This window comes from Protopterus annectens, chromosome 3.part1 (genome assembly GCF_019279795.1).
Source record: "Protopterus annectens isolate FY-2018-M chromosome 3.part1, PAN1.0, whole genome shotgun sequence".
In the NCBI taxonomy this organism is placed as follows: domain Eukaryota; kingdom Metazoa; phylum Chordata; order Ceratodontiformes; family Protopteridae; genus Protopterus; species Protopterus annectens.
Window position 1 is genome coordinate 1,517,182,110 of NC_056732.1, and position 13,069 is coordinate 1,517,195,178.

The 13,069-nt window shown below is 35.5% G+C and overlaps 1 protein-coding gene across 2 annotated transcripts in view; it reads left to right on the forward strand.

The window, feature by feature from the left end:
* The window catches only part of AGAP3 (ArfGAP with GTPase domain, ankyrin repeat and PH domain 3), a 2,466,462-nt gene that overhangs the window by 2,401,755 nt on the left and 51,638 nt on the right, over positions 1 to 13,069 (forward strand). For both annotated transcript variants that reach the window (XM_044067593.1, XM_044067592.1), the window contains exon 17: positions 2,856 to 3,111. In XM_044067593.1, coding sequence (XP_043923528.1) covers positions 2,856 to 3,111 — 256 coding nt within the window. The remainder of the gene's footprint in view (positions 1 to 2,855; positions 3,112 to 13,069) is intronic.

The following is a 13,069-nucleotide window of genomic DNA, read 5'->3' on the forward strand; positions in this document are numbered from 1 at the left end:
AAGAGGAATCTTGATGAGTGGATGGGAGATCGTAGGTTTACCCCGGGTATCACTTCTGTGTCACTGTTAGACAGAGGCACAGTATACTAACCTCGAAAAAGGGCATAGCAAAATTAATTTAAAATGGGTGGCGAAAGCCAAACACACTCTGGCTAGGCTTATAAATGCCCTAGGGCAGATAGCCTAGTATGAACCTATGAACCTATATGTGTCTGGCATTGAGCTGATTTTTGGCTCCTTCCTATACCTGACTGTAAAGGATCCTAATCAGGTGTCGGTGACCTCTAGCAGGCCATTTGTGATGTCCTATATCCTTTTGTTCTACTCCATGTATACCGTATTCATGCTGAAATGCAAGAGTTTTGGATTGATCATGGGGGCCATGGTATCAGAGGAGAAAGGCTAAGGTTTGAACTCCTGCATAGTAAAACCCACCTATTTGAGGTCTGACTTAAAAGGAAAGTACCTTATATTTTATACCAGTTAGAGATGGTCTGTAAAAAGGCACAGTACTTGTCCAAGCAGCTGTCTGCTTCCTAAATTCAGCTAGTTGCACCACTGCGTATTGTAGACATGTTGTGAATTCTAATTTGTTTGGTCATCAGTAACTATTTTCAAGCCCACAAAAAGTGAGGCAATTGCATTATTCTTTATATAAAAAAGTGGCATCAAATGAGGAACTTTTCGTAATACTTTCACAGGACTTGCACTGAACAAAACAGGGAATTCTTTCTTGGTCATGGTGTGAGATTTTTTTTTTTACTGGAGATTGGTATCTTGCTTGTCATCTATCTCATATTATGCAGTTTGAACCATGGTTTAACAAGGATTTTAGTAGTTTTCATTTTACCTAGTTTTCCTTGGTCCATTTATCTTTCAGACTTTGTGGATATCGTTGTGAACTGGAACTTTTCCATCCCTTTTCAAGGAGGCCTTCACTTTTACTAATCATTAGGGAAAAAAATCTTTCAGTCCTCACTCACTTGAGAAATACCACCAAGTCTGTAACCTTTTAGTTCCTTGTTGTTTACATGTAACTGGAACACTGTAAAATCATAATCCGTTTTTGACTTTTATCATCAGTCATCTTTCGTGTCATATCACAGAACAAAAGCTGCTGTTTTAAAAGTTCGTACATACTTCGTGGTGATGAAAAATCAAAGACATTATTATGATGGTGTCTTATGTAATCTCAGCTGCATTTGATTTTGTTGACCATGGCATTCAGTAGGGGCTTCTTTCTTTCTGCTCTGGCCTTTCTTCTAAAAAAGCCTTTAAAGACATGAGAGAACAAGGTTCCATGCCGTCCTCCGATGGGGTCGTCACAGAGGAATCCGATGCAAGCAACAGCTATTCTTCAGGACTTTCACTAGCTTATAGAAAAACATCTGGCGAGGGCTGGACAGCAACTGGATCAGGCCTGGACTTTTTGGCCTTCTTCCTGGAAGACAGCTTTTCCTCAGGATGGGAGGATTCTGCCATACTATCTTGAGCCAACAATTTAAGATGTTGGTTCTCAAAGTATGTGGAGAGAGAAGATAAGCAACTACAGAGGGTTTTAGGGACAAGTGCTTGACTGATCACTGCATATGGTCACATGAAATGCCTAGGCAAAAAAGACAATGGTTGTGATAGTCTTTATGGGGAATCTGCCTCCCATACTGACATTTTCCCACCTTGGATGGCATGAACACAGGTAATACGACTGGGAAAAAATAGAGAAGAAACCCCAATGGGGCACTTATTTGATGATGGCTTGGTAACCAGCACAGTAGACAGGTTTTCAGACTGACACTTGATAGTGGCTTTCTGACTGGTGGCAAAGATGTTCTGAGTATGCGTCCATACGTCACCATTATGCCCAAAGCAGGGAGCATACCTGTGATGTAAGGCACCTGTAAGATCTACAGGCTTTGGTATACTGGCTGGACATTGGACTGACCTCGTCATCAGATCCCTTCAGTGAAGAATGCTGTAACAGTGACATGGAAGGACATTTAGTCTTAGCCACGTCTATAAAGCTTACCAGTTCCTGTGACTGCACTATGTTTGCTTTGACTTGTACTTGCAAAGTATGAAAAAGTTACAGTTGTCATATTAATTTTATGCGTTATAGTACAAGATGGCAATAACACATACCACATCAATGACATTTTGTTTGAAAAGTCTGAAATATAATCAACCTGTATGTATACCAGTTGTTGTTCTATGGAAAGTTTTCAGTAATGTACACCTAAGGTGGTTGTTGGTATTTGTCACATTTTGTCAGTGTGGTTTTCTTTGTGTGTCATTGGTACAGTGTCAGCCTTGCAGATTTCTAATTAGCAGCATCATAACTTTTGCTACTGGCTACAGGCCCTGGATATTGAAAGTCATAATATCTGTACTTAATGTCACTTCAGTGAACTGTTATTGGAAACCTTTTACTTGTGCATGTTGTATGTTTCATCTTCAAATTCTGCAGAAGCAGCTTAATGTCACAATGGCCATTTTCCTAATTTTGCATAGTCATACTAGGGCAAATGTTAGCATTGGCACACCAGTTTCAGATTTGTATGGCTTTAAATAACAGAGCTGTGTTGCTGCTAATCACTGCAGTTTATCAGATTCATAACAGTCACTGTTTGAAATCGTCTGCATGACTTCTGATCCCACTTCACTTATACTTGGCAACTACATTCTAGTTGCCATAGTTAAAACTCTAGATTCAACAGAAAAACTTTTTTTTGCACAGTTGTTGTAAGAAATGAATATATTTAACCAAATTAAGTGCAGACTCCAGCAAATTTTAATTTCTTTATAGAGAAGCAGCAAATGTCCACATACAGTGACTGTGTTTTCTTTACCCTTTTAAGGGAAGAAAAAGAATGCTGGATTCGGGCAAAGTATGAACAGAAGCTTTTCCTTGCTTCTCTTCCACAGTCGGATGTGCCTCTCGGACAGCAGCTTCTCCGGGCAGTGGTAGAGGATGACCTCCGACTGGTAGTTCTGCTGCTGGCTCATGGGACCAAGGAGGAAGTAAATGAAACTTATGGTGATGGTGATGGACGAACAGCATTGCACCTCTCCTGTGCCATGGCAAATGTTGTGATAACACAGTTACTCATCTGGGTAAGGAATATGTTTAATACAAGTCTGATAACCTGTGCAGCTAACACAGAGAGCATGTTGGCTGCATTTTTTATGTATATACCTTCAGTCTGCATCTTACAGTAGTATTTTTTTTTCAGGATCTTCATATTTTGTTTCTGAAAAAGCTTGGTGGGTTCAATGAGATGTACTGTAATCCACACACAGTTCCTTTCCACTTCTTTGGTTTTGGTGCTGGAATTACTGCCTTGTAATTACCAATGTACAACATTTTTTTCTCCAAACAAGAGATACTTGTTTTTCAGCATAGGTTTTTATGTTCACTGTTGAAGGCAACCATGTGTGAAATAGTACATTGAACTGTTGCTGGACCATCAGAGAGGATGACCACATGCTTCTCCTTATAGTTGTTTTGCACATATTTTGGCAGGGATTGACTTCAGAATCTCAAAATTCCGAAACATCAAATGCCGTATGATTGAGAGACCATATGATCAATGTTTCAGAATATCTAAACTCCGAAACAAATTCAAAAAAAAAAAAAAAAAAATGTTTAAAAGTTTCTGCAGGGGGGCAAGCCCTCCTGCACCCCCCACACCCCCGCTACCTAAATATACCAAGTCCGAGATCGCACTACAGCGAGGAAAAGGGAAATCTCCTGTTCTGCGCTGTATGCAGATCCTCGTTCAGAATTTCGAAGTTCTAAAACTTCAGTCATGTGGTTTCGACCATATGAAATTCAAGGTTTTAGGATTTCGAGATTCTGAAGGGAACACATTTTGGCAGATATATGTTTTTTTGTAATCCATAGCCATTTGTAGACTGTGATGTTTGAAGAATGTGGAAAAATTGCCATTAGTGCATGGGGAGAATCGGTGATTATCATCCTGAAATTAGACTGAAAGTAACAGGTAGTTTAGTAAACTATTCATGCATTTCAACCAAGAAGTGTGGTGAACTAAATTCTGGAAAACATGAAATACTGCAATGACTGTTTACTTGCTGTGATAAGGCCAGTACTTTGTTCATCTGTAGTGATTTTTTGCTGTATATGATTTTGTACCTGCAAAGATTCCTCTCATGTATTTATCACAGACACAGTATTGCCTACACGTGTTATTTATTTATTTTACATTTGTTATTAGAACATAGTCTATAGTTGTGTGACATTCTTCTGATAGAAAGAATGAAGTGAACAAAACACTTTTGTATGCTGTGATGCTATGATTCTGTACTTGTACAGTTTGCTGTGGTGCTGTACTTGTACAGTTTGCTGTGGTGCTGTATTTATGCTGTGCTGTGGTGCTGTACTTGTACAGTGTGCTGTGATTATGTACTTTTGTACACTGTCCTCTAGTGCTGTACTTGTACTGTACTTGCACAGTGTGCTGTAGCACTGTACTTTTACTGTATGCTGTGCTTGTACATTGTACTGTGATTCAGTACTTGTACACTATACTGCAGCACTGTACTTGTACAGTATGCTGCAGGGCTGTATTTGTGCACTTTTGTGATGCTGTACTTGTACAGTATATTGTGATTATGTACTTGTACACTGTACTGTAGCTGTGTACCTTTACAGTATGCTGTGGTACTGTATTTTTGCACTGCTGTGGTGCTATACTTGAATAGTATGCTGTAGTGCTGTATTTGTACAGTTTGCACTGAGTCTGTACTTTTATACTGTGCAGTAGTGCTGTACATGTACACTGTGCTGTAGCTGTGTACCTTGACAGTATGCTGTGGTACTGTATTTTTGCACTGCTGTGGTGCTATACTTGAATAGTATGCTGTAGTGCTGTATTTGTACAGTTTGCACTGAGTCTGTACTTTTATACTGTGCAGTAGTGCTGTACATGTACACTGTGCTGTAGCTGTGTACCTTTACAGTATGTTGTGGTACTGTATTTGTGCTCTGCTGTGGTACTGTAGTTGCATAATACGCTCTGGTGCTGTATTTGTACAGTTTGCACTGAGTCTGTACTTTTATACTGTGCAGTAGTGCTGTACATGTACACTGTGCTGTAGCGCTGCACCTTTACAGTGTGCTGTGGTGCTTTACTTGTATAGTGTGCTGTGATTCTGTACTTGTACTTGCGCACTGTGCTGTAGTGCTGTACATGTACACTATGATGTAGCGCTGCACCTTTACAGTGTGCTGTGGTGCTGTACTTGTATAGTGTGCTGTGATTCTGTACTTGCACACTGTGCTGTAGTGCTGTACATGTACACTATGATGTAGCACTGCACCTTTGCAGTGTGCTGTGGTGCTGTACTTGTATAGTGTGCTGTGATTCTGTACTTGCGCACTGTGCTGTAGTGCTGTACATGTACACTATGATGTAGCACTGCACCTTTGCAGTGTGCTGTGGTGCTGTACTTGTATAGTGTGCTGTGATTCTGTACTTGCGCACTGTGCTGTAGTGCTGTACATGTACACTATGATGTAGCGCTGCACCTTTGCAGTGTGCTGTGGTGCTGTACTTGTATAGTGTGCTGTGATTCTGTACTTGCGCACTGTGCTGTAGTGCTGTACATGTACACTATGATGTAGCGCTGCACCTTTGCAGTGTGCTGTGGTGCTGTACTTGTATAGTGTGCTGTGATTCTGTACTTGCACACTGTGCTGTAGTGCTATACATGTTAACTATGCTGCTCACTGTACTTGTACAGTTTGCTGTGTTGCAGTATTTGTACAGTGTGTTGTTTTGTACAGAATCACATCACACTGTGACTTTGTACTTGTACACTGTGCTTTAGCTCTGTAAATGTACAAAAACTGGTGATAAATGAAAACGCTGGAATCAAAACCGGAAAAAACACAATCTGGACAAGCAGAGCTTCAATAAAGGCTGTCCCTCCTTAATAGAGCCAACAATAACATCACAGGAAAGACCACAATGGCTCCAAATTGATAAATGCATATTTAACAATTCCAAACCAAACAACAGAAGTAAAACCAAATTGGATTAAGCGCTTTCATCTCCTTACAGGAGACTTCATCAGAATCTCTGTAAATGTACACTACGCTGCTCACTGTACTTGTACCATTTGCTTTGGTGCTGTACATTTACAGTTTGCTGTGGTGCTGTACTTGTACAGATTGCTATGGTGCTATACTTGTACAGTGTGCTGTGGTGCTGTAGTTGTTCAGTGTGCTGTGATTCTGTACATGTATGCTATGCTGTAGTGCTGTACCTTTACAGAGTGCTGTGATTCTGTGCATGTATACTATATTGTAGTGTTGTACTTGTACAGTGTGCTGTGGTGCTGTACCTGTACAGTGTGCTGTGATTCTGTACTTGTACACTGTGCTGTTGCTGTACATGTACACTATGCTGTATCTATGTACATTTACAGTATGCTGTGGTGCTGTACTTGTACAGTATGCTGTATATGTGCACTATGCTGTTGCACTGTACTTTTACAGTGTCTTGTGATTCTGTATTTGTACACTGTGCAGTAGTGCAGTGCACTGTACCTTTATAGTATGCTGTGGTGCTCTACTTGTATAGATAGTATCAAAAACAGGAGGATACAATAGTGAGCTATTCACAACACAACACAGGCTAAGAGTGAGAGTGGTACAGATAGATGAAGGAAGGCTGTGCATTAGTCCTGTAGAAGTAGTAAAGTCATACTTAACTTTGCAAATGTTCTTGTTCTGGACTTTGTTACCCATAGTGAATTTAGTAGTACACGTGATGATATTTCTTTCTGCAGAGCTTGCTAACTAGAAAGCTTAAAAGTGAAAAATAATGCCTAGTTACTGGAGTTGTAAGTTGACCTGACACACAGAATTCCATACTACTTTCAAGTACTCTAAGACTGATATTTTGTTCCTTTTCAAACCAGTGAACATGAACAGCTTTGTAAGTATCAGAATGTATAAAATATCTTCTTCAAATAATGTGTAAATAGCACTAGTTCTCTTCATTATACTTAATTTTACCGGCTAGAATTATTACTTCTTAAGTTTAATTGATATTCATGTTATCTTTATAATTTTGTATAGATCCTGTGCTATTGTACTTTTATGTTACTGTTCTGTACTACATATTTTTCTACTTATGTAGAGATGCTACAAATGCCTTTTTAATTATCCTGTAGTTTCTCCTAGTTTAAATGTGAAATAGTTTCATGTGGATCAGTTTTACCCAAGTAAACAAATTGAAATAAATAATTAAATAAATAAATGTAGGACTGTGCTGTGACACTTGGAAATGTTGAGGCAAAAACGTCACCAGTCAGAAATAAGTCCATAAAATCTTGAATCCATTGATTTACTCTGAGAAACTAAATCTTTGCCAGCATTAAGTATGGATTGCGTGATTTTCAGTATATTTGACAAAACATTTCAATGTGTGCTTTTTAGCCCTTCCTTTTGCACAAAAACTGAAAATATTTTGTCTTGCTCCAAATGAGAATTCTTGCAGCAAATCCTAGGTTGAATAAAAGTTTACTTTGTTATAAATATAAGAAATGACAACTGTCGCATTAGTTGTGGCCTGAAAAAAAGTTGTGTTACAAGCTTAGATGATTCATTCACCAGATTTATTGTAAAAAAACATATTTCTCATTATCAGTATGTTTGTATCAGATTTTGACAGTAAACATTTTGCAATCATGCCTTTTGAGCCACAGTAATATTATCATAAAGTTTTCTTACCAAAGTGCAGTTTCATATTTGGTGTAATATAAAATTTGTTTTCTGCCAGAATTAATAATCATGTAAAGTGGCCACCTAGGTGGCATGTTAAAAGTATGGTATCAAAATCAAAATTGGGGTTGGGAGATGGCATAAGGTTAAAGTGTTTATCTCACAAACACAAGGTACAGGGTTTGATACTTACCTCTGAGGGAAATTGTTTAGGCTTAAAATGGTCCACAAGGACAGCTAGCCTAGTACTTTCCTATGAACCTATAAATAAATGTTTGCCAGATTAAATCTAACCTTCTGACTGTACACCAAATTTTCAAAATGGGCATCAACTTATTAACAATGGCAATATAACTATACATTTCTGTCCAAATAGATGATTTCACAGTTGGTAACTAAAATCACCTCATCAGGTAGAATTGTATATGTAGCTGATGAGATAGAGATTCTTAAATACCATGTTAAAAACATGAGTTCATCACAGTAAAGACAGTGTCAGATTGTGATTTAAGATGCCCATTAATATGAACTGTTGATCCTCTACATTGCCCTGAGGTGTACATACGGTATGTGGTTATATAACTGCCTGTACATTTGTGTGTGTAGATATATCCTGCAATAGATTGGAATCCATCCAGAATTGGTTGTCTGCTTTATTATGCCAGTTTCTTGCAGAGATAGGCACTAGATCTCCTGCTATCCTGAATAGGAAAACAAGGCTGTCAAAGAATTGGGAAAGGAGTAAAAAAATCACTACAGAAAATTATTGTGATTTTTTTTTTTTTTGTGTGTTCTTTTGAAAAAATGAAGTGTCTTTTTGTAGATGGTCCTAAACCCAGAATTATAGATGTGAGTTGGTGATGGTAGAGGAGGAAAAGGCAGTGGATATTTTCTTTATTTCTGGAGAAGATTATTTACACTGCTCATTTTGTCCTTTTTTATTGTCACCGATCATAACTGGTCAGGAGTAGAATATGCCCAAGGAGATACCAAAAAAAGTCATATCCCCTGCTAAGGTACTTCCCCAACAGCTTTTACACTTGGATGCAGTGAACTTGGTTTTTGTTCATTTCATCTTCTTCCATGCCATAATAGTGGGAGGTTTCAACATAATCATTTAGACTGCAGCTCACATGTTTCTAAGTACTCTTGCCATTTTCCATTTGCACAGTGAACCAGCTAGACATAAGAAAATCTCTGGGAACCACATAATAGTAGAGTGGGCATTGACAAACTGCTTCAGCACTATTAACTGGTGCTGTACTCCAGATGAGACTTTATACTGAGGCCCCATTTGCTTGAGTTGGTGGTAGCGCAAGCGGATGTAAAGGATCCCCTGGCACCTATCAAAAAAAGTAGGGGTCCTTTATTTTACAAAACGGGCTTATTTACAATGCATTTTACATTGCAAAACCAAAGCCAGCGAATGAGCACAAAGACAAACAGGTACACTAAAACATACATGCACAGTGATGAGCGGGCAACCCAACCAAAAAGAAGCCATCAGGAAACACGAACAAATGCTGAAAATCAAACCTTTAATGTTGGACCTTCATTAAATGTTTGATTTTATTCATTTATTCCTGTCTCCTGGTGGCTTCTCTTTGGTCAGGTTGCCCGCTCTTCTCCGTGCACATTTTACATTACATCATCACTTAAAGTGTCCTTCATCACTTTCTATTTATACATTATTTTTTATCTGACCCCACTCTAATTTCCAAAACAAAATCTTATCTTTTTTAATATTTCTTCTAAATCCCATTTAGCATTATGCATATTTTTTTAACTCTGTGATTCCAAATCACATTAAATGCTCTTCTAACCATTTTATGTACATATTTTTATTTTTGTCTTTGTAAAAACCTTATTCAGTCATGTCCATAGTTATGGCATCTGTTCCCTTCATATTGTCAGAATAATTTATATTTCTTAATTTGTCCCATAATTTTCATAATTCTATTACATTAAAAACATGTTCTGCTGTTTCTTCTTGTTCTCCACAATTATTACATGCTCTTTCATATCTTTTTTATAAAGCATTTTAGCTTTCACTGGCAGTTTCTTAATAGCAACCCACCGCAAAAAATCCTGATATTCAAACATGTCTTTACATCTTTCATTTCTTGCTTTTATACCTTTGACTTTCATGCGTTTTAATTCTTTCCATGGATATACATTAAATATGTCTTCATTATATTTTCATCCCATTTTTTTCTGTCCTTTTCCAATTCATCCATATTTATTTTCCACCTTATATTTTTTTCCTGATGAGCCTTTATTTCATCATTATAAATTCTTTCTCTTTTGTGACTTTTAATAACATGCCATTTTTGTATATCTTTTAATATTTTCTTTATTAAAGTCTCATTTTCTTCTGTTAAGCGTTTAAGTACTTTATACAAATTCAAAGATGCATATACAGTAGGGTTTATTAACCCAAATCTCCTCCTTTTTTCTGTACATACAATGTTCCTTTCTTTAGAGAGTGTAATCTAGATCCCCATATAAAAGATAACATAATATTAATAAATCCCTTTTCATATATTGCTGGCATATTAAATACACTAGCTAGATAAGCTAATTTACCTAAAACTATAGAATTTATAAGGTATAATTTTATTCATAAATGAAAGTCTAAATGTTTTCCAATAATCACATATATGCTTAACTTTTTCTATTATAATCTTCCATTGTAAATCTACAATGTCTTTCTTTCCAAATCTGATTCCTAATACACCTAATTTGTGCATATTAAAATCCATTTTATTTATTTTTCCATCATACCCCAATCCTTTACTTTTATCTTTATTCAAATGCATACCTATTACTTGCAAATGTTTACTAAAATACTCAATAACTTTTTTCATACCATTCATCTGTCTAGTAATTAAAATAATAGTGTTGGCATATGATAACATAGGTCCCGCTCTTCCTTGTTTTGTCATATAACTTACATTTTTAGCTCTCGATTAATATGGCTTGCTACTGCATTCATTACTAATGCAAATATTGTACTACTCAAAGGACAGGCTTGTCTTATTCCTATCTTCATATTTTCTTCCTCACTTAACTAACCGTTAATTAATATTTTCACTTTATTATATTCATATGAAGTTGACAAGAATTCTTTGTCTTACTTTATACTTTATAGGATTTAACTATATCCCATAAAATTCCATGTTGTTTAGTAGCAAAAGCTTTACTTTTTCTTAGTGACCAAAATGTCATCTCCTAATTCTGTAACAGTAATTTAATTTAATTCTAAACTTCCTCTACTTTTAACAATATATATTGTATCTTGTATGTTTGCAATTTTTAGTTCCCTTCTTTTTGTATAATTTTCATAAAAAATATAATCCATATTATTCCAGGTTATAGTCCTCCAATGTATTTCACTTCTTTCACCTTTTTCCATATAAATTTAAATATCCCACTACATAATTCCATATATTTAAAACATACATTCAACCATTCATTTAACTCTTCTTTAAAATATTTCTTCTGGTCTTTTGTCATATTTTTACATCTGGTATTCTATTCCATCAAGTCCGAGTCTACATTTACTTGTCCTATTATGCTTATTACTCTAATACTGTTCTCTTTTCCAAATCTATATAATCTTGATTAGAAAAAGGTTTTATTGTCTATATTTCTCATTCCTTTCCCTTTATTTCAAACATTTCTTTTACATAATTTGTTACTGTTTTCATTATACTTCTTTGATCTCTATGTATTATCCCCTTTATCTTTTAATTCCCTCATTCCACTGTCTTCTTTTATTATTTTACTAAAGTATAGAGCAACTTCTTTCTTTCTTTCTTTCCTTGAATAAAATATCTTTGCTTAAATAATAACTTCTTAATTTTTTCTTGGGTTAGCCCATAAATTTCATTTTTATTAATAAAATATTTGTTTTTTCTAAATTATCAAATGCTTCTTCACTTATAGTATTATATATTTTCTTCACTTCATTCCTGTTACCTCTTTACCATACCTTATAACATGTTTTATACCTTTTTCTTAAAAGATATCCACCATTCAGACTAATCTCTATAAAATTGTCTCATACTACTATGATACTCCCACAATTCTAACTGTCTTATTTTCCTTTTTCCTTCCCATTCTCTCTCATGTACCCCTTTTAAACTTTTTCCTATCTTAATGACATCTTCTTTTACTTTTATCTCTACCCAAATAGCTCTGTGATATGAAAAAAAAAAATTTTTGCAGTACCTTCTTCCATAGTATGTATTCCATTAGATAAAAAAGAATCTATTTGTTTTATATATTCCTCTACTGTATGTCCAGTCACTATTATTCCAAATACTTAGTTTGCCACATTTCATTTCCATCACCTTTGTAACATCACCTCTGTTTTGTTTTTTTCCCATTCAATCACAGTTAAAATCTCCTGCTGTAATAATTTCCATATTAACAGCCTCATAACTCAGAATTTGATTAAACATGCTTTCCCTTTGTTTATAACATCTGCATATAATGTAATTATTCTGTATACATTATCGTTCCATTTATATCTCTAATGATCCTTCCTATTATTACTAATGCTATATCCAGAATTTTAACTGTCTTTTTAATCAGAATTCCTGTTACAGAACAAGTATCTTGAGCAGACAATATTATTTTCCCATAAGGTTTCTGCTTGCAGCCTGTCCTGTTTCATCATTAATCTAATTTATTCTAAAATTATTATGTCCAGATCTAGTTCTTTATATCATTCTATGATGGCTAACCTTCTAACTGTACTTTTTTAAGCGATTTACATTTATGATTAATATTCTACAGTTATCTCTATTTTCTCCAAAGAATCCTATGGTATTAATTTTATTAACCTTTTGTCCTTTTCCTTTCTTTTTTATTTTATGTTTAGCCCTATAACTTTTCTTTTTTTTTCTGTCTTACCTTTTTACCAATTGAATTCTTTTTACATTTAAACATTTTCCAAGTAAACTCTTCTTCATCACTAAACTCAGAACTTTCTTTTTTATTTATGTCTTCATTTTTCTGTATTTCATTTCCATATTTCTTCTCTTTCTTAAATTTACTGGTAAGTTCCTCTCCTCCTTGCTTCTGCACCTGCTTTTTTAATTTATTATTTTAATATATTCTTTTATTTGTTTCTGCTCTTGTTGCTCAGACTTACTTATTTTTTTCTACTTCATCCTTCCCTTCTTTACAGTCCATCCACATATGTCCAGCCTTATCACATTTATAACACTTCATTTCACATTTTTACATCATGTCCTATTTCATCACACAATCCATAATTAAAGTGATCTGTTTTTCCACAAAAAAAAAAAA